At 37.1% G+C, this 26,390-nt stretch overlaps 4 protein-coding genes across 5 annotated transcripts; 1 reads left to right on the top strand and 3 right to left on the bottom strand.

The window, feature by feature from the left end:
- Window positions 1-52: 52 nt before the first annotated feature.
- On the top strand, window positions 53-18,538 carry LOC135087986 (sodium-coupled monocarboxylate transporter 1-like). Of its 2 annotated transcripts, none has more exons than XM_063982863.1 (13): window positions 53-437; window positions 845-1,004; window positions 1,440-1,505; window positions 1,577-1,628; window positions 1,711-1,778; window positions 1,857-2,011; window positions 5,801-5,941; window positions 6,221-6,439; window positions 16,081-16,220; window positions 16,575-16,702; window positions 16,916-17,085; window positions 17,450-17,618; window positions 18,063-18,538. In XM_063982863.1, the coding sequence occupies exons 1-13, from the start codon at window positions 226-228 to the stop codon at window positions 18,093-18,095; spliced, it is 1,713 nt and encodes a 570-aa protein (XP_063838933.1). In that variant the 5' UTR covers window positions 53-225; the 3' UTR covers window positions 18,096-18,538. The 2 variants fall into 2 exon arrangements, with proteins under 2 accessions (XP_063838933.1, XP_063838941.1); XM_063982871.1 differs by having other exon boundaries at window positions 361-437; window positions 856-1,004.
- Window positions 18,539-18,638: 100 nt separating this feature from the next.
- LOC135088017 (lipase member H-like) lies at window positions 18,639-21,248 on the bottom strand. Its single transcript, XM_063982902.1, has 6 exons — window positions 21,141-21,248; window positions 20,608-20,791; window positions 20,269-20,417; window positions 19,715-19,957; window positions 18,922-19,252; window positions 18,639-18,724 (listed from the first exon to the last, which is right to left on the bottom strand). The coding sequence occupies exons 1-6, from the start codon at window positions 21,175-21,177 to the stop codon at window positions 18,679-18,681; spliced, it is 990 nt and encodes a 329-aa protein (XP_063838972.1). The 5' UTR covers window positions 21,178-21,248; the 3' UTR covers window positions 18,639-18,678.
- A 1,276-nt stretch (window positions 21,249-22,524) lies between these two features.
- On the bottom strand, window positions 22,525-24,029 carry LOC135077192 (lipase member H-like). The gene is made up of 4 exons (XM_063971745.1): window positions 23,993-24,029; window positions 23,500-23,649; window positions 22,904-23,234; window positions 22,525-22,570 (listed from the first exon to the last, which is right to left on the bottom strand). The coding sequence occupies exons 1-4, from the start codon at window positions 24,027-24,029 to the stop codon at window positions 22,525-22,527; spliced, it is 564 nt and encodes a 187-aa protein (XP_063827815.1).
- Window positions 24,030-24,625: 596 nt separating this feature from the next.
- On the bottom strand, window positions 24,626-26,322 carry LOC135077182 (lipase member H-like). Its single transcript, XM_063971734.1, has 5 exons — window positions 26,319-26,322; window positions 26,052-26,198; window positions 25,424-25,666; window positions 24,920-25,250; window positions 24,626-24,656 (listed from the first exon to the last, which is right to left on the bottom strand). Exons 1-5 carry the CDS (start codon window positions 26,320-26,322, stop codon window positions 24,626-24,628), a joined length of 756 nt encoding a protein of 251 aa, XP_063827804.1.
- Between the last annotated feature and the right edge of the window lie 68 nt (window positions 26,323-26,390).

Here is a 26,390-nt window from a genome sequence, read left to right as displayed (position 1 = left end):
ATAGGAAATGATCAATTTATCTAAAACAGTCCCGTCCCCGTTGCGTAGGAGAGACCAGTAAATTGAAAGATTGCTCCAAAGACATTTTTGCACTTCAGCCCAGCAATTGATGATTTGTCACTCCAGAATTATTTAGTTCTAAAACAAGTATTGGCCGATTCACACGTATTCCGATTAAAAAAGAGGTTCCTTTTTGAATATCGGGAAGTGATTTTTTTTTTCAAAATGGCGGACGAAGAATTTGATTTGGCCACGTTTAGAAGATCGATGCAGCACTTCACATGGATTGATTATTCAGTTTTCATACTCATGCTGACAGTTTGTGGAGGTATAGGAGTATATTTTGGGTTTGTGAAGAAGCAAAAATCAACACAAGACTATTTACTTGGCGGAAGAAATATGAAGTCGGTTCCTGTTTGCTTTTCTTTAGTTGCCAGGTAAGCGTGTCAAGTGCGGAGGAAGTAAGAAAGGTCATTTTATTTTTATCTCTATCTTTTGTTATGATTTTAATTTTTAATTATACTGTTTAAAACTAAATCTCGTGGAACGTAATAAAATAATAAAGTTGAACATCCGCATCTGTACTGAAAACGCTAGTAATCCGCCAGTGTGGTCCTTAGTAAAAAGTTATTGAATACGAGTAATAACAGTATGCAATAATAATTAACTCACCAATTACTGAAAATTATGATGATTGTTATTAAAGTTAAAAACTATCTACATATTTTACACATGACTAGATTTTTATCAAATTATATCTTCTTGTGTACATAATATTTTAAATTAAGTAATATTGCCTTATTAAAATCCTACAAATATGTAAGTCATTCCCGGTTTTCAACAGTTTCATTTCAGGAATATCACTTTTGGGAATCCCTACGGAACTCTACGTGTATGGGACAGCGTTCCTTTTCTTCTTAATTGGTGCATTTTTGATGTCGTTTATAATGTTTCACACTTTTCTCCCAGTGCTACACGAGTTGAGGCTTACATCTGTTTATGAGGTAAGACATACGCATAGGCTGTTTCTTTTTAGGGTTCCGTAGTCCTGACAAGGAACCCTTATTAAATAATTGTGCTGAGCTCCTCTGTATTCTTTACCTACCCTTTCACAGCCGTGTTAAATTGCTTTGAGAGAAAGAAAGTTATTGTAAAAATGGTTCTGTTAATCAGAACCTGCTCTATTTGAAAATGTTAAGAAATGCAGTGGAAGCCAAAACAAGATTTTAGGATAGACTTTTTCTTGTGAATTATTACCAGTTTTCCATGTCTATTGCAAAATGTAAACGACTAATGCCCGTTTCCACCATCAATCCCTAATTTTTAAGTGACCCCTATGGTGACAAATAACAGGAATTTTGTTTGCATATGGGTCACTTAAAAATTAGGGATTGATGGTGAAAACGGGCATAAGATTCATATATTCATAATTTTTTCAGTATCTTGAACTTCGCTTCGATAAGCGGCTAAGAATATTTGGTTCAGTGATTTTCAGTGTTTACCTGGTAAGTCCTATTCGAATAATGGACTATTTTCTTTTTAATTTTATCTACATTTCATGTGTTTTTCATTTCAGATGGCTTGGCTTCCTATAGTAGTTTACGTTCCCGCGTTGGCCTTTAACCAAGGTAGAATTTAATTTGTATTTTTATGGTTACTGAGAATACGGAAGTATAATGAAAAACTGTAATTTAATACTTCTTTTTACAGTTACTGGTATAAATATCCATATTGTTACGCCGATAGTGTGCTGCGTCTGTATATTTTACACCTGCCTGGTAAATAAAAAAATAATACAGCTACGAATAAGTGTAAGCTCATATTATAAAATTGAACAAAAACTGTGCTTTTTTCAGGGAGGTCTAAAAGCCGTAGTATGGACAGATGTCATACAAACCATTGTTATGGTTCTAGCAATGATCCTAGTTATTATAAAAGGAACAATAAATGTTGGAGGTCTCCAAACTATGTTAGAACGAAACTGGGATACTGGTCGATTGGAATTTCCTACGTAAGTAGCTGAATCAGAAATTTTTAACTCAATTGGTAGGACAATTTGAGTAAGTCAAAGTCAAAAGTCAAAATTTCTTTATTTGTTTAGACTAATAAATAGTTCTTACAAATCGTCATTTTGCTCTTAAGGAGCCTCTACATGTCTCATAATCTTTTTACCCTACCAGCGCTTCGAGACCAACATTTGGCAAGTGCTGAGAAGAAGCGCCGCAACAAACTCAGTCACCACTGTCTGCCGGTTAATATAAATAAATAGAAATAGCAGTAGTAGGTACATTCGATTCAGGAGCAGTTCACTGAATTTACCATGCATTCTTGTATAGTGTATCTTATAAGAATGGGTATACAAAATTGCGTGGCATATTAAACAAGGTAGTGACGTGCTAATATCTAGACTTACAGATTACATACTCAAATACTAGTAGAAATGACTCGCATACATAAGTTGGAATAACTTGGATTGACCAGTCCCCGAAAGCAGCGCCTGTTCACAGACATGACGAGTGAACCAGCCATCGCTTCACTCGACCATATTAGAGGGAATGTAACGACCCGCCTCACTACGCCACCACCCCAGAGACATTTTAGTGAGAATGACAATACCAAGTTATCTCTTAGAGAAAAAAAAAACTAATAATAAAGCTAAGTAACAGTCCAGATTGAGAAGCATGACACTATAACATTTTAGAAAATTAGATTAGTTTATACATTACTTTTCATAGCACGATTTTAATTCTTTTTAGTGCGAGCATGAGAGGACCATAATCCTACTCCCAGGATGACTTATCATTAAGAAAATCTCGAGTTGTATAATAGGCTTTTTTAAGCATGTGATCTTTAACTATACCTTTAAATTTATTGTACGGTAGCTCTTTATATTTATCAGGGACTTTGTTATAAAAATGGATACCTTGTCCCATAAAGGTGGCAAACACTTTATTAAGTCTAAAAGCGGGTATAGCCAATTTATTTTTATTTCTAGTATTGATTTGGTGAATATCACTTTTCTTTTTGAATTCATTAATATTTTGTTGAATAAATAGAATACAGTTTAAGATGTATTGTGAAGCGGCCGTGAGAATGCCAATTTCTTTAAACAATTCTCTAAGGGACGCTCTTGATTTCATTTTATACAAGTATCTTATGGCACGTTTTTGCAGAATAAATATTGTTTCAAAATCTGCAGCTTTGCCCCATAGCATGATTCCATATGACATTAGGCTATGAAAGTAGCTAAAGTAGACTAAGCGAGCTGTTGAAACATCGGTTAATGACCGTATCCTTTTTATTGCAAAAGCCGCTGAGCTGAGCTTTCCCGCCAGAGTTTCTATATGGGAGCCCCACTGGAGTTTTGAATCCAGGGTAATTCCCAGAAATACAGTAGATTCTACCAGATCGATTGCATTATTATTAAGTTCTATTTGGGTACTAACTGTTTTTACGTTAGGCAAAGAGAATTTTATACATTTTGTTTTCTTTGCATTCAGTTGTAGATTATTTGTAGTGAACCAACTTAAAACTCTTGTTAGTGCATTATTTACATCGTCAAAGTTATTTTTACTTCTATCAATATTAAAAATCAAAGATGTGTCATCAGCAAATAACACGATTTCGCAAGAGTCTTTAACAAAATATGGTAGATCATTAATGTATATAAGAAACAAGAATGGACCCAGAATGGACCCCTGCGGAACTCCCATTTTCACAGGTGACCCAGAAGACAAAACACCATTTATGTCGACTTTTTGAACTCTAAAGTTTAAATAGGATTGTATTAAATCCAAAGCCGAGTCCTTTACCCCATAATAGTGCAGTTTGCGAATTAGCGTTTGATGTTCTACGCAGTCAAAAGCTTTTGAGAGATCACAGAAGACCCCTAGTGCATTTTGAGAATTTTCCCAAGCCTCGAAGATATGTTTAAGTAGTGCAACCCCGGCATCGGTGGTGGAACGACCCTTGGTAAAACCATATTGTTCACTATGAAATAGTTTATTAGAGCCAAAGTGAATCATAAGTTGCTCCTGTATGATTTTTTCAAAAATCTTGCTCAAAGCGGGCAAGATAGAAATGGGTCTATAATTGCCAGGGTCGGTTTTGCTACCAGACTTAAATAATGGCATTAGTCTACTGTGTTTCATGAGGTCGGGGAAGATTCCCTTCTCTATGCAATTATTGAATATTATCGCTAACTGTGGGGAAATTATATCAATAATGTGTTTGACTATCTTGACAGAGATGCCCCAGATATCAGTTGTACTCTTTACATTTAAAAGATTAAAAGTTTTAGTGATATCTAATGGAGTAATATGTTTAAAAGAGAAGTGCGAGTCACAGGGTGTCACGTGGGTTTTCAATATTTCTTCAGCCTCGGAGGGAGATGACTTTAAGTTGGCAGTTGTTGCTGAAGCTATATTAACAAAAAATTTGTTAAAAGCTTCTGCTACATCTTTATCTGCAGATATCAAATTATCGTGAACTTTGAGAGAAAAGTCATTATCTCTTGGTTTTAGTTTACCAGTCTCTCGGTTGATAACATTCCAAGTTTCTTTTATTTTATTACTGGCGTTTCCTATCTTGTCCCGAATATAAAAAGACTTAGCCATGAAGCAAACTTTCTTAAAAAATTTTGAATACTTTTTCACATGCTCAAGAAAAGATATACTATTATTATACTTTTTCATGCCATAAAGCTCATATAACGTATTTCGACTTTTGTATATTCCCTTAGTAGCCCAGTCACTAAACTTAGATTTGGTATTTGGTTTTAATGGCTTTACAGTAAAAACTTTGTCATGTTCGGTTTTAATACATTCGAAAAGGTTATTGTAAAGAGCATCTGGGTCTCCCTGCACGTACGGCACTAAATGCAATTTATTTCCAAGATTATTCTTAAAACGTTCTAGACTACTAATGGTTACAGGTCTACATACGGCATTTTTGTTACTTGTATTATTAGAATTATTAAAAATAAATTCTACTTTAATACCACAGTGATCTGACGTAAGATTGTGTATGACAGCTTTTTTGTCAGGGACACAGCTAGAGAAAATATTATCTAGACAAGTAGCTGTGGTTTCCGTAATTCTAGTTGGCTCCTTAAATTGACTAAACAAATTAAATGACTTAAAAAGGGAAAGTAGTCTTACAGAATATGATGATGAGCTATCTAGTAAATTGACGTTAAAATCTCCACAAACTAAGACTTTTTTGTTGCTGTTACAAGTTTTATTAAGAGCATCCTCAATAGCCGCTTCAAAAATACCAAAGTCCCCAGAAGGGGGTCTATACACACATACAATGATGTAACTCTCAAGCTCGACACAGGAAATTTCGATAACACGCTCAACTGATAGCCTACAGACAACAGCAGATCAAGCCAATCACTGCGGCATCTTACGTATGAAGTAATATGTGTTATTTTGTAACAAAATTATATTCTGGTATGCTGTCGACTGTACTATCGGCCACAGTTACTACATAGCATACTAGTAGCTACCCATTTCCGTTTTTTCTCTCGCTCTCATCAAATGGTGATTCTTTGCGATAGAACGAGACGACATGACTGGGAATAGTTAGCTGGAACTGTGGCCGATAATACCTTGTGTAAAGCCTGGTCCGTGAGCACACTCACTGCGGGCGCGCGTCGCACAGTCGCGACAGCAATATAATTACGCGCAAGCGATAAGGATGGGTAGCTTGGGGTCATTGGACAAAATTCTACGTGCTCACGGACCAGGCTTTACACACACTGTTTAATAGAGTCATTGATAAATATCACAATTTGTAGGCTTTCACCAGACTTGACAGTGAGGCATTCAATCCTGTCAGTGTCCATCGGCTCCACCTTCTATTGGATTGGGAACATCGCCGTGAACCAATCGATGATGCAGAGATTCCTATCGCTACCAGACTTGAAAATATCTAAAAGGTGGGAAATACTTTTCATGATGAATACAAATTCAGTAGTTATATTTGTATACTGGCCCATTCTACAACTGGCTGCGCATAAGTTGATCGATATGAGAGCAAAAATTGCGAAAAACAATTTAACTTTTCAACATGAACAATGAATATTTTCAAATTGTAATTTAGGGATTATGAATTATACCTTATTCGGATTATTTATGACCTATGTAGTCTGCTGTATACACCTACTTACTGTATTTATCTTATTGATGTAAAACACATTTTTAACTAATTTTTTTAGAGTCGTCTGGGGCTTCCTCGGCGGGATCATCTGTATAATCTTCATTTGCGCGTACAGCGGTCTTCTAGCGGTCGCTTGGTACTTCGACTGTGACCCGCTGAACTCTCGCCTGGCTCTGGCCAAAGACCAGCTGTTACCATTGCTTGTGATGGACGTCTTCGCGGAATGGAAGGGATTGTCGGGACTCTTTGTGGCTGGTGTCTTTAGTGCAGCGTTAAGGTACTGGTTTATGCTTTCCAAACTTGTACGTTGCGTAAATACAAAACACATTATTATCTTCTTTTAAACAGATAATTATTGCTTTTTAGGGTTCCGTAGCCAAATGGCAAAAAACGGAACCCTTATAGATTCGTCATGTCTGTCTGTCCGTCTGTCCGTCCGTATGTCACAGCCATATTTTTCCGAAACTATAAGAGATATACTGTTGAAACTTGGTAGGTAGATGTATTCTGTGAACCGCATTAAGATTTTGATGCATAAATAAAAAAATAATAATAAATATTGGGGGCTCCCCATACTTAGAACTGAAACTCAAAATTTTTTTTTTCATCAAACACATACGTGGGTGGTATCTATGGATAGGTCTTCAAAAATGATATCGAGGTTTCTAAAATTTTTTTTTTAAACCGAATAGTTTGCGTGACAGACGCTTCCAAAGTGGAAAAAAGTTGGTCCCCGAGGGGGGGGGGGCCCTCTAACTTCTAAAATAAGAAAATGAAAAATCTAAAAAAAACATATGATGTACATTACTATAAAAACTACCAACGAAAATTGTTTTGAACGAGATCTAGTAAGTAGTTTTTTTTTAATACCTCGTAAATCGTAAACCGCTTATTACCGCGTAATCTTTCACACAAATAACTTAAATTTAAAAAAAATCATAAATCAATGGTACGGAACCTGTACGGTGTACATATTGTATTACACTCAAATCATTCCGTCAGCAATTCCGCCGTTTGTACGTTCTAATTCCGTTCAATAAATCAGTGCTTTCATCGCATTCATAGCAATCACACGTCATTCTTAGCATTAGCATAACATTGTAATTTACGACATATAGCAATAAACTCTTAACTATCTCAATCTCCAGTATTTCATTTAGCATTCTTTAGATGTACTTCTCTCACGGTACATCTAAATGGTCCTTCGAGCAGCGGTATCTGCGGGACCTCTCGTGTCGTGATAATTATTTCGTCAAGTGAGGAACCGTGGATTTATCAGTGACAAGTTAGCAGTGATCAGTGAGTGATCAATATCATCAGCGAGTGATCAGCTCGCTTAGCATCAGCAGCAGCGAGTGTTCAGCTCGCCTACTACAGCAACAGCAGCATAAAGGTTCAACAAGCAGGGCACTTGGACAGCGCGTCATCATCGTCAGGTCGCGCCCAGTACCTATCAACATCAAGCAAGCATCCAGCATCAGCATCAGCATCAGAAGCACATTATCAAGTAAGATCTTTCCAATAGCTTACTTTCACACTTCTGTCTATCATTATCAGCAGCAATGGAGGTTGAAGAAATATATCTAGCACAAGTTGAAATAAATGAAGCAATCAATAAAATACTTACCAACTACAAAAAAGACGGCCCCGACCGTAAAACAGCAGACTACTTCAAACGGCGTTTAGATACATTGGAAGCATATTGGGTAGACTATGAGCACAATCATGATAGGTTATGTACAGAAGCAAGCAGGAGTCATGCCTATTTTATCAATAAAGAATACGAGCAAACATTGGGAAAGTATAATACTATAAAAACTTTGTTTAATCAGCAGTATCAAGAACTAATGAAAACAAAAATCTCAACAGCAAGTACCTCAGGTATTCAAGCACGAGCACAGCAGGATAGGAAAGCAACAGAAGAAGATCATTCAAGTCAGTCAGTAGGACAACAGTTACCAAGCAGCCAATCAGATCAGTCAGCAGAGCAACAACAGCAATCAGAGGAAAAGCAGGTTCAGTACAAACATCAAGGATCATCCAGCAAGCTAGATGAAATGTTGAAAAAACAAACAGCAAACTTCAGAGCTTTTATCAGAACAGTTGCTAGCATTGACATAGACAACATGTCGGACAAATGGGAGCTTGAAGACGCCCTAAAATCACTGCAATCACGATGGGTGACTATCGATTGCTTACATTGGGAGATCGACAGCGAGCAAAACGGACAAGATGATTCATACGAGAGACTTTACACAAAGTATGAGATAAAATACACCGAATTAAAGAAAGCAATTAACACAAAATTATGGTCAGTCTCACACAGAGATAAATCAACTCCCTTATTAGACATTCCTATATTTAACGGGTACTATAATCAGTGGGTATCATTCAAAGATTTATTTCAAGAAGCAATACATAACAACCCTTCACTATCCAATGCACAGAAAATGCAGTTCCTTAAAAGCAAAGTGAAAGGTGAAGCCGAGAGATTGATACAGCATTTGCAAATTAGTTCAGAAAACTACACTATATGTTGGGATATATTAAATCACCGATATAATAACAAAAAACTTTTGTTCACATCATACATTAATATACTTCTTGGTATGCCAAATATTCAGCAACAATCATTTATTTCTATCAAAAAGATGCATGACGTCACACTAGAATGCCTTCATTCTATCAAAAATTTAGGCATAAACATCAGCACTTGGGATCCGATATTGGTCCATCTACTAACTCAGAAGTTAGACTCTGAATCTTACAACGACTATGTTGAATACATCAAAAATCCACGTGACCTTCCAAGCTTACAAGAATTATTAGATTATCTCGAAACCAAGTTTACTTCTTTAGAAACAGCAAGACGTAAGCAAGAGCCAAAAACATCTCAGTATTCCCACAAACAGCAGCCAGCATCAAACATCATGAAAAAACCATATTATTCCTTTAATCATTCGTATAACAACGCAACAAAACCTTGGCAAAATACAATTCACACGTGTCCACTTTGTAAAAATAATCATGGACTTTATAATTGCAACAGATTCTTGGAAATGAACAACGACATGAAATTAAAAACCATCCGCAATTTGCAAGTGTGTGTTAACTGTTTATTCGATCACAATGGAAATAAATGCAAATCATTAAAGCGATGCCGCATTTGCGAAAGCAATCACAATTCTTTGTTACACGATGCCTTTACAAAGCCGAAGCCGACGACGTCCGGTGGGAATGCAACTAATGCAAAACCAACGCGACAATTTCAACATAACATGGATGCCGCGTCACATGTTTCACAAGAAAACACTTCCGAAATATTATTGGCAACAGCAAAAATCAATGTTTTATCAGCAGATGGTACTTATGTAACCTTGAGAGCTCTAATTGATCAAGGGTCACAAATATCATTGATTACAGAACACGCAGCACAAAAACTGGGGTTGAAACGACGGAAATGTAGTGGAGTTATTTTTGGAGTTGGACAAACAGAAAATAGCTGCAAGGGCATGTTAGAAATTACATGTTCATCTCTTGTCAGTGATTACTCATTTAACGTCGAGGTTTTAATCATGAACAATCTCGTGAAGCATTTACCAAGCAAATCTTTTAGCAATCCATCATGGTCACACATAGCAAACATCAACTTGGCCGATCCTGAATTTAACATCAGTCGTCCTGTTGATTTATTATTGGGAGCAGAGGTTTATTCGAAAATAATGATGGCCGGAATGCTAAAAGGAACAAATGCAAACCAGCCAATAGCACAACAGACTCATTTAGGTTGGTTACTCTGTGGTAGCATCAAGACTTATCAATGTAACGTCGTGTTGAACAATTTAGAAGACATCAAGCAGTTTTGGGAAGTAGAAGACATTAATACAGCATCCAATTTATCAAACGAAGATCAAAATTGTATGTCTTATTATAAGGAAACAACAAACAGATTGCCAGATGGCCGATACGAGGTCATGTTACCTCTTAGCAGCGACATAAATGAAAAATTAGGAGCATCCAAGCACATAGCAACAGCTCAATTTCTAAATTTGGAAAGAAAATTTCGTAGAGAGTCAGTTTTAGCTACTGAGTATAAATTATTCTTCAAAGAATACGAGCAATTACATCATATGGAACGAGCATTAAGCACTGACATCATAGAGTGCTATCTACCACACCACTGTGTACAACGAGAGAGCAGCACTACTACAAAATACAGAGCAGTATTCAACGCATCATCAAAAACTTCAACAGGTTATAGTCTAAACGACTTAATGTCTACAGGACCTAACCTACAGCAAGACTTGCAAATGTTAATCCTCAAATTCAGAAAATATCCTTACGGTTTCACAGCAGACATCGAGAAGATGTACAGGCAGATTTACATAGCAGAAGAACATCAAAAATATCAAAAAGTTGTTTGGAGAGAAGAAGAAGATCAACCTATTCAAATATACAAACTAACTACAGTAACATACGGGACAAAAGCTGCCCCTTTCTTAGCTATGATGACATTAAAACAACTAGCATCTGATGAACGTGACTCTTTTCCAAAAGCAGCCCAGGTTGTGGAAGAGTCATTTTACATGGACGACTTGGCCCATGGAGCTTACACATTGAACGACGGTAAACAATTGATACAAGATGTACACTCATTACTTAAAAAAGGTGGCTTTAACTTGAGAAAATGGTCATCTAATAATCGAGATATTTTAGAAAACATTGAAAACGACAGTGAGAAACAAAATATGTTTAACTTCAAGTCTCAAAATAAAGCAAAAATATTAGGCCTATTTTGGGACCCGACAACAGATAAATTCATGTTTGACATCAATATAAATCAATCAATATGCAAACCAACCAAAAGACAGCTGTTATCCTAAATATCAAAGATTTTTGACCCTCTTGGTTGGCTGGCACCAGTAACAACAAAACTCAAATTAATGTTTCAAAAAGTTTATATCCTCGGACTGGAATGGGATGAGGAAATTCCGAATGATATAGCAAGCGAGTGGGATAAACTGCAAAAAGAAATCATTATCATAAACGATTACGAAATACCGCGGTGGATCGGGTGCAACGAGCATGACGTCATTCAATTACACGGCTTCTGTGACGCATCGTCGCAAGCTTACGCCTGCGTAATTTACGCCAAACTAAAAAATCAACAAAAGGCTATCATTATCGCAGCAAAATCGAAACTTATACCTACCTCAAAACAACTGACTATACCACAATTGGAGCTCTGTGCAGCAGACCTACTAGCAAAATTAATGACAAAAGTTTTGGAGAGTTTAGATCAACATAAAATTGAAATTTTTGGTTGGAGCGACTCTAAAGTCGTATTAGCATGGCTACAGAATCCAAGCAACAAATGGAAACAGTTTGTGATGAATAGAGTGAAAAATGTCACCAAAGTTATACCTACCAATTGTTGGCGTTACGTAAAGTCAGCTGAGAACCCCGCTGACTCAGCAAGCAGAGGTCAATTTCCTTCACAACTGAAAGAAAACACTTTATGGATTAATGGCCCGAATTGGCTACCTACGTATCAAAGCGAGGAAGTTAGCAACCAAGAGATATTTATTACACACGAAGAGGAGAAGAAAGCACAGCAAAGCAACGTCGTAACACAACCTGAAACAGATGAATCAATTATTAAGCAATTATTAGCAAAGCACAGCTCATTACCACGCATCATTAGAATTGTAGCATGGATAATGAGAATTATCAGCAAAGAAAAACAAAAGCAGACCTACTTAACACTAAATGAATTAAAACAAGCACAGTTATTAATTATCAAACACATACAAAGCGAAGCATTTAAAGAAGAAATAAGCAACTTAGAAGCAAATAAAAATGTTTCACTAAAAAGCAAAATATCAAAACTAAAACCTTACCTGGATGAAAATAACATCCTGCGAGTCGGAGGAAGATTAGCTAATGCAAATATTAACACTGAAATGAAACATCCAATTATAATACCAGGAGGGACGCGGTTATCAGAACTCATCATAGATCACACTCATAAACTGACGTTCCACGGAGGAGCACAGTTAACTAACGCCGTCATCAGACAAAAATATTGGATTGTAGGCGGAAACAGATTGACAAAGAAACAAATACGCTTATGTGTAACTTGCAGAAAAAACGATCCAAGCAAACACAATCAAGTTATGGGCGATTTACCATCAGCTCGCAGCAACCCCTCAAGACCTTTCTATCATACAGGAGTCGATTACACAGGGCATGTTTTCATCAAATCAAACAAAGGTCGAGGGACGAAAACCACTAAGGGCTACGTAGCGGTTTTCGTTTGTATGGCCACGAAGTCCGTTCATTTGGAACTAGTTTCCGATTTAACGTCTTCAGCTTTTCTCGCGGCGCTAAAAAGAATGGCGGCTAGAAAAGGAACACCAGGCCATTTATACAGTGATCAGGGGACATGTTTCATCAAAGCAAATCGAGTTTTACAAGAAGAGCACATAGAACAATTACAGTCAAATCAAGATTTTATGACAGAGATTACTGAATTGGGTATACATTGGCATTTTAATGCTCCATCTTGGCCCTCAGCCGGCGGCCTGTGGGAGGCTGCGGTTAAGAGCCTAAAGTATCATCTGAAACGCGTGGTTGGTGACCAAAGGCTAACCTACGAAGAATACAGCACAATATTGGCTCAACTGGAGGCCTGTCTGAATTCAAGGCCATTATGTTCGCTATCAGAAGATCCTGATGATCTGAACTTTTTGACACCATCGCATTTTTTGACTAATGGCCCTACATTGTCACTTTACGACACAGAAACTGATTTACGCACTCGGTGGCATTTAGCACAAAAAACATTTGAAGACATATGGAAAAGATGGCGTACTGAATATCTAACCCAATTAACACTACGCAGTAAATGGACACGACCGCAGAAAAATATCGACTTAAACGACATAGTTATAATCCACGACGCAAATCTTCCAGCCGGAAAGTGGGCCCTGGGTCGGGTTGTTGAACTTCACCCTGGTGCCGACGGCTATGTTCGAGTTGTGACCCTAAAAACAAAAAATGGTTATCTAAAAAGACCAATTGTCAAAGTATCAGTACTGCCAACTAATCCAGAGACATCTAATACAGAGCAAGTAAGCAAAACACTAATTAGCAAGGAGACCGCCGCCGACGACAAACAAGAAACAAAATGCAAACAAACAAAAAAGGGAATGTGCCTAGCAACAATGATAATGTCTATGTTATTGTTATTTGTAACAATCTTTACGCCAGCAGAAGGCAAATACAATATAACATCACTATCAAACAACAAAAGTTTATATTTTGACAAAATAACCAGCATGTATCTTATAAGAGATGATTGGAAATTAATTGTATATTTTGACATGGACCCATACTGGGACGGTACCCTAGCATTTTCTAAACATTTAAAGTACCTTGAAAACATATGCATGTGTATAAGAACGGAATCCCATTGTGAAGCTATCATGTTACAACTACGTCACGGCGACTCGGAACTAGCGTACTATAACCACATGTTGCTAAATCAGCATTTCGGAGTTCATTCACGCCGCAGACGTGGCATTATAAATGCAATCGGCAATATAGCAAATAGTTTGTTCGGAGTACTAGACGACCGTTTCGCAGAAAAATATGAGCACGACATTGGACTAATAAGAAAAAATCAGAAACATCTAGCTACTTTGTGGAAAGACCAGACTTCAATAGTAGAAGCTGAGTTTAATCTCCTCAAAAGAACAAGGGACATCATGGACAAACAACACAAATTTGCAAATCAGAGATTTCTCGAAATTGACAATAATATAAGCACGTTGAAAACTAAGCTACAAAATATATCTAACATTAACGACTTTACTTTACTATCAATAATAACTAACAACATGCTCGTGAATCTCAAACAAATGCAAGACACCATTTTGAACACTCTTACCGACATTTACAATGGAAAAATCAATTTGCATCTACTGACACCTGATCAACTTAGCAATGAGCTTCACATCATTTCAAGCAAACTACCAAGTGACTTATCCTTACCTGTTGATACTGCTGACCTAACAACAATGTATAAACTACTGAAGATAAAAACAAAAATAACAAAGAAATTCGTACTATTTGAAATAAAAATACCACTTATAAACAGAGATAAATACGACATCTTCAGACTTATACCTATACCTAAGCAATTTAATAAAACAATGACGTATCTTAAACCTGTAACTGAATATGCTGCAGTTAACTTACAGAGAGACGCTTTACTTTCCCTATCTGAAAACGACTTAAACACCTGCTTGCATTTAGACGCTGAAACCAGTTTATGTTACCTGAAACGCCCAATTTATCATATAAAAAGCGACGAAAGCTTGTGTGAGACTCAGCAAGATTCTAGAACATGTCAGATCACAACAACCTTCTGCCTAAACAAATGGGAAGAATTAAACAAAAAGAACACTTATTTCTATTTTTGTTGTGATGACTGTACTCTACAGCTGATGTGCGGGGATCAAGTTACTACACTTCAACTCAAGTTCGCCGGCTTGCTGATAGTGAGCTACGGTTGCATTATAAAATCCAAGGACTTTATTATTTATTCACATAGACAAGATGAGAGTAGCATGAACATTAAAGCAGATATAGACTCTATTGACATAGCACCAATAAATCACATCATCAACTTACCAATAGATAGAATAATCCCGCCCAATACAACAGATAATGAGGAAAATATCCAAAAATCACAAATTGAGGAAATTCGTAAACAACTCGAGACTATGAAGCAAACAGAACCTCTGAGTGACGACATATCTAATCATGACATTCATCATTATGCGGCCATCTACGTCGTCTTCACCGTGCTGGCAGCCGGAGGAGCAGCGCTGGCCTGGCGGCGCTGGCGCCGACGCGCGCGCGCGCCCCCACCGCAGCAGCAGCAGTGTTGTGCTAGTGAAAGTGTTTCTTATAGCAAAAATGGGCAATCTAGTGATAAAGCAAAGTGTAGTGAAGTGAAAGACAAACCTATTCATTCGCACAAATCGAAAAAGGACCACGGCACGTCGCCGGTGCTCCGCTCGGTACTCACTATCTCCGATGATAGTACATAGATTAAGCTATTATTAATTATAAAACATAACAAAATGTCCAATCATCTTGTAACTAGATTTAATACACTTTCCATTTCATTAATATCATCATCATTTTAATCTCTTTTACATCTTTCTCCCTCGGGAGCATGTACGGTGTACATATTGTATTACACTCAAATCATTCCGTCAGCAATTCCGCCGTTTGTACGTTCTAATTCCGTTCAATAAATCAGTGCTTTCATCGCATTCATAGCAATCACACGTCATTCTTAGCATTAGCATAACATTGTAATTTACGACATATAGCAATAAACTCTTAACTATCTCAATCTCCAGTATTTCATTTAGCATTCTTTAGATGTACTTCTCTCACGGTACAGAACCCTTTGTGCGTGAGTCCGACACGCACTTGGCCGGTTTTAGACTAGGCGCAGACCATCGATTTTTAGTTGGCCGATAGTTGTGCCCGATTTTAAATTGTAGGTATGAAGAATCGACCAAATCCGCGACCAAAGCCCGAATAAACTATCGGCCGACGAAAAATCGATGGTCTGCTTAAGTAACTTTTAAACTGACTTAGATACGACGAAGTGTTCTTGTAGAGCTTAGGCAATATTCACTACGCTGCGCTATGCCATGTCACCACGACTTTTGAATGATATAATAACGCCACACAATACATTGATTCCCGTGGTATAACAGAAGCTAATTTAAACTTTACTTAGGCAGGCTTACTAAAGTCCTAGACTTCCTTACATTACCTAAAATATTCTTAGTTTTTCAACTTTGTGTTTATTCACAAATGTATTGATTGTAGCTCTTTATCAACGGGCTTAAACTCCATGGCGGCAGTTGTATTAGAAGACTTCTGGAAGCCGTTCTTCAAAAAACTAACTCATAAACAAACACAAGTGATGATAAGGGCGGTGGTCGTCATACTAGGAGCTGTGTGTGTAGGTGAGTGATTGTAATGAGATAAGATTTCCTGACACGTCATAATACGCTTTGGTTTCATGCGATTAGGCGATAGATCAACTGTAATGATAGACAGAGGGGAGATCGCCTCTTATGTGCGTCCTCTTAGATAGAGATTTATTTCGCTTTTGACCGCTTGTGACCTCATGCAGTAAAAATGCCTTAGGTGAAAGGACCAAATGGACCAATGCATGACTTTGACGTAAATGATATTTGCCCGGTTTTTGAATTGAGATTTTTCATAACTAATAGGTATGTTCACGCTCAAGCTAAAAATCTTCCATTCCCACATTCATTCTCACATTTTGACTCACAAAATTATTCGACCTATTTCAGGATTAGTATTCGTAGTGGAAAAGCTTGGGTCGGTGTTACAGTTGACGATGAGTCTGTCGTCAGCGTCCATGGGACCCCTCACTGGAGTATTTTTGATGGGCATCTTTTTACCCTTCGTTGACTCGACGGTAAGTCCTCAGAATACCTATCCACGTTATTTTGGTTTTGGAAGGTTTTCGCTATTTCGCTGTCCCAATCTTGGCCTTCAATTTTTTACACAGTGAAATAGTTTACAAACAATTTATAAGTAACAGATGGTAAAACTTTGAACGTCATGTTTGAGATTACAACTTTATAATGTACTTTTTTTGTCACACCATCTCTTTCAATTTCTTCCACAGAGTGCTCTAGTTGGTGGAATATTAGGTTTAACCTCTTCGTGGTGGCTGGCCACGCAGTCACAAATCGCCCAGGCAAGCGGAGCGCTCCGCTTCAACGAGAAACCAAGATTCACCCAAAACTGTAGTTATTCGTTTGACCCCGTAGTGCACAAGGAAGAGACTCTGAATATGTGAGTATAATTACACTGCTCATACAAAACAAATAATACTTAATAGTAAAATGTAATTATCTGAATTTATCTTCTTTACTCAGCTAAATCGTCTCTTACTCAGGCCAATTACTAAAGCCAAATTAAAAAAATAGTTCAGGATCATGGTAAAGGGCAAACTATATGATAGGTATTGTTTTGAATTAAAAAAAACTTTCTGAGATTAACGTCATTCGAATGAATAGTAAAATTACGAGTATGTTCTACGAGTATAAGAGGATTATGACGTTTAACAGATATAATATAATCATACCCACAAATCGATACTTACATATAACGACCGTACCACATTATAGTGATATATTAAAATAATTTATTTTTTCAGGGATGTATTCTATTTGTATCGGATCTCCTACTTGTGGTTCACAGCATTCGGTTGTGTGATCACATTGATCATCGCTTCTGCTCTCAGCTTGAGGAGTACTTCCTATGTGCACAGGGACCCAAAGCTTTTTGCGCCAGTTATTAGGAGTTGGATAAGAAAAAATCAAAGAGTGAGTAATTATTAGGACTAATGTTAATCCATACTAACATTATAAGTGTGAAAATGACGCTGTCTGTTGTTAGTTGTTACCACTTGACAAAATTGACCTTTACTGGCTGGGTTTTTATTGTCGGTCAAACTGTAGATCTTGGCTACACAGGAGTTGCAGCGGTGGGAACTAGAGGTGGGAATAGTCCCGTAATTTTTGTTACCACTTAACTAAAGATGAAGAGATTTTGTGTGCACGGTACCTAAAGTATTCCTGTAACAAATCTAAATTCATGCGGGTGAAGCCGCTGGCAAAAGTTAGTAGATACCTACTGAAGGTAAATAAACTTATTTATTTATTTTAATTACTACGTCGTAGTTGTAAATCAATTATGTGACGCAGACGCCTATAACCTTATCTGAGAAAATTGGAAATTGTGATTAATTTAATCATTTTTTTTTTCAGGTAAAAGAAATAAATCTAGATAACCAAAGTTAATTGATATCTGGTATTAGTATTTAATTAATTATAACACATATTATTGTATCTGATATAGTTTTGTACTAGTTATAAGTAGGTATTATGACCAATTTTACAACGTCAGAGCATCTAAAGCTTAAAAAATGTGTTCTTTTAACATTGAATTAGTTTTTTTTTTTTTTATCTTTTGTTTGAATGCCTAAATAGTATAATCTCACATGGTTGTTTTCAACGGATTGAAATTACTATCAAGAAGTCTCTTATCATCAATGTTAAGAGTAGGCACACACCGTTGATTTTTATTTGGCCGATAGTTGTGCCCGATTTTAAATTGTATGAAGAATCGGCCAAATAGAATCGGCGTAGTGTGCGCACTCCCATACATGCTCATACTGATCAACTGCCCGACTAAACTATCGGCAGACGAAAAATCAACGGTGTGCGCCTACTCTAAAGAAACTACAAGTTTTCCTAATTTTAGTTTGTAAAATTTATTTTCTGATGCCTTTTAAAACGATTTTATAAGCTTTTAAAAGTTTTTGGGATAAATAAAAAAGTACATAAAATTATTGATTTATTTGTTAATCTTGATCTAGTGATTTTAGAATGGGTAGCTTCTGCCGGTGTTGACTCGGAAAATACCAGATCTGTAGACAAAACAAAACCAAGTCAATAAAAGTTGATCAACTTTATGGAGTTACTATGGCAGGGTAAATTCAATGTCTACGACTGGGTTGCACCATCTTACGAGTACTTTAACTTTAACAAACGTCAAAAGTCTATCAAACCCCATACAAAAAACACCGGTTATGCAACTCAGCCTTAATAGAATAAAAAAACTTACCCAGACTTGTTCAAGTCGCTGTTACCCATAGGGTATAACGGCCCAGTGCAACGATTCCGGGTGGCGTCTCTCAAGGTACCGCACTCGTTGGCATGTAAGTGGTTGTGTCTGATGGAAGCGACCATGTACTCCACGGCTCTACCGTGAGAGCAGTTGTTGGTCAAGCATCCAGGCATGCTGCTGCCTCCGTTGGGGTAGAAGTCAGCGTCACCACAAGGGTCAGTGAACCCGAGGAAGAAGGTGTTGGTGTGGATCACTTCGACGTATCTCGCGTCAGCCGGGCCGACACGCTCGCGGTCGTAACTCCATAGAGGGCCAGCGGGGTCCAGGGCTAAGAAAAAAATGCATTTTAGGTGCCTAGTTGACGACGTTAGTTGACCTAGTTACGGTACGTTTAACCTAAGTGCCTACAGTGTACCTACCATGAGTTTACGTTAGGTGTGCTCGCTAGCGAGTACGTCAAAATTCTCTATGAAGATTTTGTTTCTTGAAAGTAGCCGCTAGGGGCGCTGCACAATATGTCATACGATTAATGTCATCTTTTTTACGCAGTCGCTAGCGAGCACACCTAACGTAAACTCATGGTAAGCACACAGATCTAATGGAAACCACCAGATTCACTAATGCCTATAGACAATTTAACTTAGGTTATCCACGGAACAAACATTTGTTACGATCTTAAATCAGGCGCCTATTTGATTTCAATTTAGTCGATATGTGATGTAATTTTTAAGAGACCTCCTGCAGAATTTAATGGGTGCAAATCAAAACCGTAAATTAAATAGTAACTTACCGGTTACTCTCCTAATTTGAGCACCAGTTTCCCGTCCGGCGTTACCAACGAGATGACCGCCAAGACTGAAGCCGACAAGGTGCATGTTGTCGTAAGAAGCGCCCAAAGACACGAGCCAGCTAAGGAACTGGCCCAGGCCTCTGCCCACAGCTGGGACTCCATTCTTCGCAGTCAGATAGTTGCGGTTTGCCAGTCGACCCCAGTCAAGTACGAAAACATTGTAGTCACCGTCTTGGAGGAAGGCTGAAAATATACAATGACATGTCAATCTTATTATATCACTCTCTTCTTCTCTACATGATAACAGTGTGCTTACCATGAGTTTACGTTAGGTGTACTCGCTAGCGACTGCGTAAAAAAATGACATCAATTAGTATCAATGACATATTGTGCAGCGCCCCTAGCGGCTACTTTCAAGAAACAAAATCTTCACAGAGATTTTTGACGTAATCGCTAGCGAGCACACCTAACGTAAACTCATGGTAGGTACACAGATAGAGATCAATGGAAATGACTTCAACTTTATTATAACTGCTATTATTTACATTAATTACCTTGAGTCAGTTGTCTGTTCATGGAATTCGATCCATCGCCGTTCCAACCGTGAGCTAGAACCTTGATAGGCTTAGAGCTGTCAAAGTTGGAGTTGAGAAGCGAGTTGGCATTGTACATTTCAATGACTTGAGCAGTCGTTGGGTTGGCTCTGAAAAAATACACGTAGTTTTCAATATTTCGAAACACTGCAACGTAACGTGCGTAAAATTAAAATTGGTCAATATTTAGACATCGGGACTCTATTCTTAATTTAAAAAATATGGACTAATGCTTCACTGAAGGTCCAACACAATTCTTTTTCTTACTTTACTCGTAATTAATCATTCATCAAAGTATACCTGGTAAACAGCCAGTATCCATTGTTGTTGGGGTTCCTAGTGTAACTCCTGATGAACTCGTGGTCTACAAACTCTTCAGTGTCCACCAGGTGAAGGGTGTCGTCTCCATCACCAGGGAAATAGAAAAATCTGTCTCCTTCCTTGTAACCCGCAGTTGGGTCTTTAATAACGTTCGCAGCAGCAGCTGCAAGAATTGAAAAAATGCTATAGCTATCAGCCGTAGTTGTGTATAGGCAGTATAGGTCGTGAACTAACAACATAACATACTAACAAGTGCGTATCAAAATAACGGCATAAAATACTCAGTAGAAAGTGACAAAGATATAACTAAACACATCTAATTACCTACAGTTAAAAAATAACGTATTTTACTGTCATAACGCAACAAACATTTTTCCCTTTTCAACTTAATAAAATAAAAAGAAAGTACCTATTAAGAAATGAAAATAACAATGCTTTACTTTAAATATAGCCTAATAAAAAGGAAAATAGAGAAAAGATAGCAGACAATTTTCTTTAGAAAAGATAATTACCTGCTATAACGACGGATAAGATAACTAGATACCTCATTTTTCCTAATAATGGCTTATAATGAACTACACCGATCCTCCGGTGACATTGGTTTTTATAAGAGCTCCCTTTGTTGGTATTCATTAGATTACCTATCTTTTAAATGTCGATAACGATTGTAAATGATAATTATTCATTTTAATCTTCTTACGTTTTAACTATCATCAATTGTTTGTTAACAATTTCCACTGCGTCGATGTTTATACGCATATGAGCAACAAACCTAAAAACATCTTTGTCATACAAAACTTTACAAATCGAATAGTTATCAGTTTATTTGTATAGGTTTTTCTCTTAATTTTAGCAACTTAACATTAAATTATTTGCTGGAAAATAAAAAAAATTATAGTTATTAAATTTTTAGCGTTTAGAGTCGCATCTCAAACTAATTTGAAAATTATAAATAAGCAAGCGGAAGGTCGTGGGTTCAATTCCCGCCTTAGGCAGTTCAAATTTTTCAAGTTATTTATAATTAAAAAAAAAATGATTCTTTGAAATGCAGAATCTATCCATATTTCATGTACAAGAAAATAATAATAATAAAGCGACTGTCTGGTCATCCGATTAGAAAGAAAGAAAGAAAGACACATTTATTACAATGGACATCACACAAATACAGGCAATTACATAGACATGACAGTGGCACATAACAATGGAAGAAGAAAAAATAAAAACAAGAGTATACTGAGCAGTGCCACCCATCCACCAACAAGATGCCCACTGCAACGGGACCCCACTCAGCATATGCCGTGGCCCACGGTGACGAAGGCCACGGCGCTGGTTAACGATTAAACATTTATCTATAACTACTATCAAACAAAGTAATAGATAGGTAATAATAAATATGCTTAAAAACAAATACTTACTCATCATAGTCATCATAACTCCTAACAAAACATTACAAGTACCTAGTTCCTTTGTCGGTAACTTATTGTTCATGTCGCAACAAAAATGACATAAAAAGAAATTGAGAGACTTTGGAGAAATAAAGATTTAATGGATGTCGTAGATTTTGAAAATACGTCAGAATAGTGACGTTGGTATTTGTACTATAAAATAAATACGATATAAATAAAATTATTAAAGATAGAATCCATGAAATATAAACAAGTTAATTCGATAATTTAGATGAGTATCTAACTATCTACAAAATCGGTAAGTGATGTAAACTTATGATAAGCATTCATTTGCTTTCAGCAATCACTCTACCATATTTTTTTTTTTAATATGATGTTTTTTAAATCCATTCAGAAATTGAGAAATCTGATAAAATAACTGCAATTTATATAAAATAAACCAAAATCTATTGATTCATTCATTATTTCTCTTAATCTGGTGTTATACACTTTAGAATGGGTAAATACTGGCCGTGTTGACTCGGAATATTTCCGATCTGCGGACAAAAATAGACATTAATACGTATTAAGAAAAAAATAACTGTCAGCTCTGTTCAATGGTTACTAAAAACTCATCACAAGCAATAAAAGTCTTCTTTTTAAACGAGCTCAGCTTACCAACGGTACCTACTAACTCTGAACACTGATTCCTACTTGGTTCTATATCATCGAATCATAGAGAAGAATATGGGTTTCTTGTTTAACGTAACTACCGTTCGCTAACCTTTAACAACACTCCTAATCTATCCTCTCCTGCTGTCAGTCTAAGTGATGACTCATAACTCAATAATAATTATCAATCGAAACAACAATAGAATAAAATGACTCGCCCAGATTTATCCAGGTCACTGTTTCCCATGGGATATAGTCCTCCAGTGCAACGATCATTGGTAGCATCCGTGAGGGTTCCGCACTTGTTGGCAAGGAAGTGATCGTATCTGATAGAGGCGACCATGTAATCCACGGCTCTACCATGCGAACAGCTGTTAGTCGAGCATCCAGGCATGCTGCTGCCTCCATTGGGGTAGAAGTCAGCGTCACCACAAGGGTCAGTGAATCCAAGGTTGAAAATGTTTGTGTGGATCACTTCGACGTATCTCGCATCAGTTTGAACTATGCGCTCGCAGTCGCTTCCCCATAGCGGTCCGGCGGGATCCAGAGCTAAAAAATATAAAAGTTGAATCTGCTGCTAGGTACAAAAGTATTGGCCCTAATATAGATCCCAATGGGACTCGTCCAGAGCTTAAAATAAATAAAAGGAGTAATCGACTGCTAAATAAAAAGAAGTAGTCCTAACACTGATCCCAGTGGGACTCCACGCACTTCTCAACATAATAATGTAACTGCGCCGCAATTAATTAGCGAGTAAACAATATATTTTTTTTATAAAAAAATGGTAAATTCAAAACCGTTAAACACAACTTACCAGTAATTCTCCTAACTTGAGCACCGGTTTCCCGTCCAGCACTACCAACGAGATGACCGCCAAGACTGAAACCTACGAGGTGCATGGTATCGAAAGAAGCGTCCCAATTAACAAGCCAGTCGAGGAACTGGCCCAGGCCTCTGCCCACTGCTGGAACAGTTAATCAATCCATCTCCATCACCAGGGAAATAGAAAAATCTGTCTCCTTCCTTGTAACCCTGTGTTGGGTCTTTAATGACACTCGCAGCAACGGTTTCAAGTATGGTTTGACCAGTGGTAGTACCTACACATGGACTAAAATCCTTAAAACACTTGCTAGATAGTGATAAAGATATCTAAAAATGTTTAACACCTAACAGTTAAATAATAACGAATTTTACTGTCTTAATAAAACATAAACTATTGAAATAGAATAAGAAATGTAAATGAAAATGCTTTAAAAATAAAAAACAGAAAAGAAAACAAGCAGAATCTTTTTAGAAAAGACAATTACCAGCTATAACGACGGAAAAGAGAACTAGATACCTCATATTTCCTAATGGCTAAAATGAACTACACCGATGCTCTCCGGTGACATTGGTTTTATAAGAGAGCCCTTTGTTTGGTACTCATTAGATTACCTTTCCTCTAAATGATGATAACGCACGTTTTGACTATCATAAATTCCACTGTTACCACCGCTCTGTCGAAGTTTAAGACGTTAGATATGAGTAACAAACTCTGAAAATTGTATTTTAACCGATTGAGTCCCAGACGGCATTAATTAATGTCATAACAATTGATTAATTATCTATTGTCTCTAGATTGACTAGATTCGCGGAGCTTGAAGGATTAATACAAATGGGCATCGAATATTTTATTAAGTATTGGTTTTTCTTGTAATTTTAGTATTCAAGAAAATTAAAAGAACTGCTTGAAAACTAAGAAATTACTTATTCACAAAGGAGCATGATGTCTCTAAAGTAATAATAATAAAACGATTGTCTGGTCATCTTATCAAATCCATAATATAATAATTTTGTGATCAGTTAAAATAACCAAAATTCATTGAATAAATAAAATAAACATTAATTTATTAATTATTTATTTATCTTATCTGATGTCATACATTTTAGAATGGGTAGTTTCAAGCCGTGTTGACTCGGTATATTCCAGATCTGTGGACAAAAATGAAAACGAAAAGTTTAATTCAAATTTAAAACAAGACTTAATTTTTGAATAAGTTCAGCTTGTCATCCGTAATAACTCTGAACATAATGACTTCTGGCCAACATCTCGGTTCTATTTATCATCGGATCTTATTTAAGAGGACATGTGGGTTTATTTTTTTACTTAAGTACAATTTAGCTAAGCCTCATGGCGAAAGTCGGATGTTATGACTCAAAAGTCAAAACTCAATATCACTCTCAAAATTACTCACCCAGATTTATTCAGGTCGCTGTTTCCCATATGATATACTGCTCCAGTGCAACGATTACTGGTAGCATTAGAGCGACTTCCGCACTCGTTAGCAAGGAAGTGGTTGTATCTTATAGAAGCGACCATGTAATCCACAGCTCTACCATGCGAACAGCTGTTAGTCCAGCACCCAGGCATGCTGCGGCCTCCGTTGGGGTAGAAGTCAGCGTGACCACAAGGGTCAGTGAATCCGAGGAACAACGTGTTTGTGTGCATTACTTCGACGTATCTTGCATCGGTTTCGACGAGACGCTCGCGGTCACCTCCCCATAGTGGTCCAGCGGGGTCCAGAGCTAAAATATATAAAAAGATTATTCTACTGCTAAGTATAAAAAGCACTGGTCCTAATATGGGCCCTGCGGGATTCGTCGCAAAACATGTTGGTAGCTAGCTGTAAGTAAATAACAGAATTTTAAATTTAAATAATGTACGCATTAAAAACCATTCAAGAAGGAACAGAACTTACCAGTAATTCTCCTAACCTGAGCACCAGTTTCCCGTCCAGCGTTACCAACGAGGTGACCGCCAAGACTGAAACCTACGAGGTGCATGGTATCGAAAGAAGCGCCCAAAGACACGAGCCAGTTGAGGAACTGTCCCAGTCTTCTACCCACTGCTGGAACTCCATTCTTCGCTGTCAAATAGTTTCGGTTTGCCAGTTGACTCCAGTCAAGCACGAAAACATTGTAGTCACCGTCTTGGAGGAAGGCTGAAAAAATGCATATAAAGTGAACACTAGCATTAACAATTGCTTTCCATGTCAATTCTGTTTTTAAGTGCTAACTACTACGCGAAATTTCTTGACTGTTTATCAAATTTTACAATTTAAAAAAGATAAAACTGAAGCCGAAATCTTGTAACCAGCCGTTTTTTTCTTATTTTGATATTTTTTTTATTTCGGGAGCAATTTCCCAAAAAGCTTATTAATCCTATTACACTCTTAGTTATTTTTCAGGTTCGTTCATTTCAAGTAAATGTCATCCACTCTGTACAAAGGTATCCCCAATTTCCACAACAACTTCACGAACAGTCGCGGCGTCGGTTCATTGAGGGAGGCTGTGCTGTATGAAAAAATATTATTGTTGTCAAATTACCTTCAGTCAGTTGTCTGTTCATGGAATTTGATCCATCGCCGTTCCAACCATGAACTATAACCTTGATGGGCTTAGAGCTGTCAAAGTTGGAGTTGTGGAGCGAGTTGACGTTATGTAATTGAATGACTTGAGGCGTCGTAGGGTTCGCTCTGAAACAAAATAAGTCTTGGTTCTTATAATGTTTTAAATAACTACAGTTATTTGCAGTTATTAGGTTTGCCAGAGACAACGATGCAACGCTCAAAAGCTTTTTTCTGTATCAAATACGCATCTAAGATATTGGATAACACTTTTCCTCTCTTGTATTCAAATGGATACAAAATATTACTTGTCAGTGTT

This window comes from Ostrinia nubilalis, chromosome 1 (genome assembly GCF_963855985.1).
Source record: "Ostrinia nubilalis chromosome 1, ilOstNubi1.1, whole genome shotgun sequence".
Classification (NCBI taxonomy): domain Eukaryota; kingdom Metazoa; phylum Arthropoda; class Insecta; order Lepidoptera; family Crambidae; genus Ostrinia; species Ostrinia nubilalis.
The sequence above is the reverse complement of the archived record's forward strand: the minus strand, read 5'-3'. Positions and strand labels throughout refer to the sequence as shown.

Bases quoted from the DNA above. Each gene is read 5' to 3' on its own strand.
- LOC135087986 (XM_063982863.1), top strand. From the start codon at position 226: ATGGCGGACGAAGAATTTGATTTGGCCACGTTTAGAAGATCGATGCAG. The intron at 438-844 runs GTAAGCGTGTCA...GGTTTTCAACAG, and splicing joins TGCTTTTCTTTAGTTGCCAG to TTTCATTTCAGGAATATCAC. The intron at 5,942-6,220 runs GTGGGAAATACT...TAATTTTTTTAG, and splicing joins GACTTGAAAATATCTAAAAG to AGTCGTCTGGGGCTTCCTCG.
- LOC135088017 (XM_063982902.1), bottom strand. From the start codon at position 21,177: ATGAGGTATCTAGTTATCTTATCCGTCGTTATAGCAG. The intron at 20,418-20,607 runs GTATACTTTGAT...GTATTTTTTCAG, and splicing joins GGATACTGGCTGTTTACCAG to AGCCAACCCAACGACTGCTC. The intron at 19,253-19,714 runs GTAAGTTACTAT...TTTTTTTCTTAG, and splicing joins TCAAATTAGGAGAGTAACCG to CCCTGGACCCCGCTGGCCCT.
- LOC135077192 (XM_063971745.1), bottom strand. From the start codon at position 24,029: ATGAGGTATCTAGTTCTCTTTTCCGTCGTTATAGCTG. The intron at 23,650-23,992 runs GTAATTGTCTTT...TAACTGTTCCAG, and splicing joins CTTTTCCGTCGTTATAGCTG to CAGTGGGCAGAGGCCTGGGC. The intron at 22,571-22,903 runs GCGAGTCATTTT...TTTTGTCCGCAG, and splicing joins AGTGACCTGGATAAATCTGG to ATCGGAAATATTCCGAGTCA.
- LOC135077182 (XM_063971734.1), bottom strand. The intron at 25,251-25,423 runs GTAAGTTCTGTT...TATATATTTTAG, and splicing joins TCAGGTTAGGAGAATTACTG to CTCTGGACCCCGCTGGACCA. The intron at 24,657-24,919 runs GTGAGTAATTTT...TTTTGTCCACAG, and splicing joins AGCGACCTGAATAAATCTGG to ATCTGGAATATACCGAGTCA.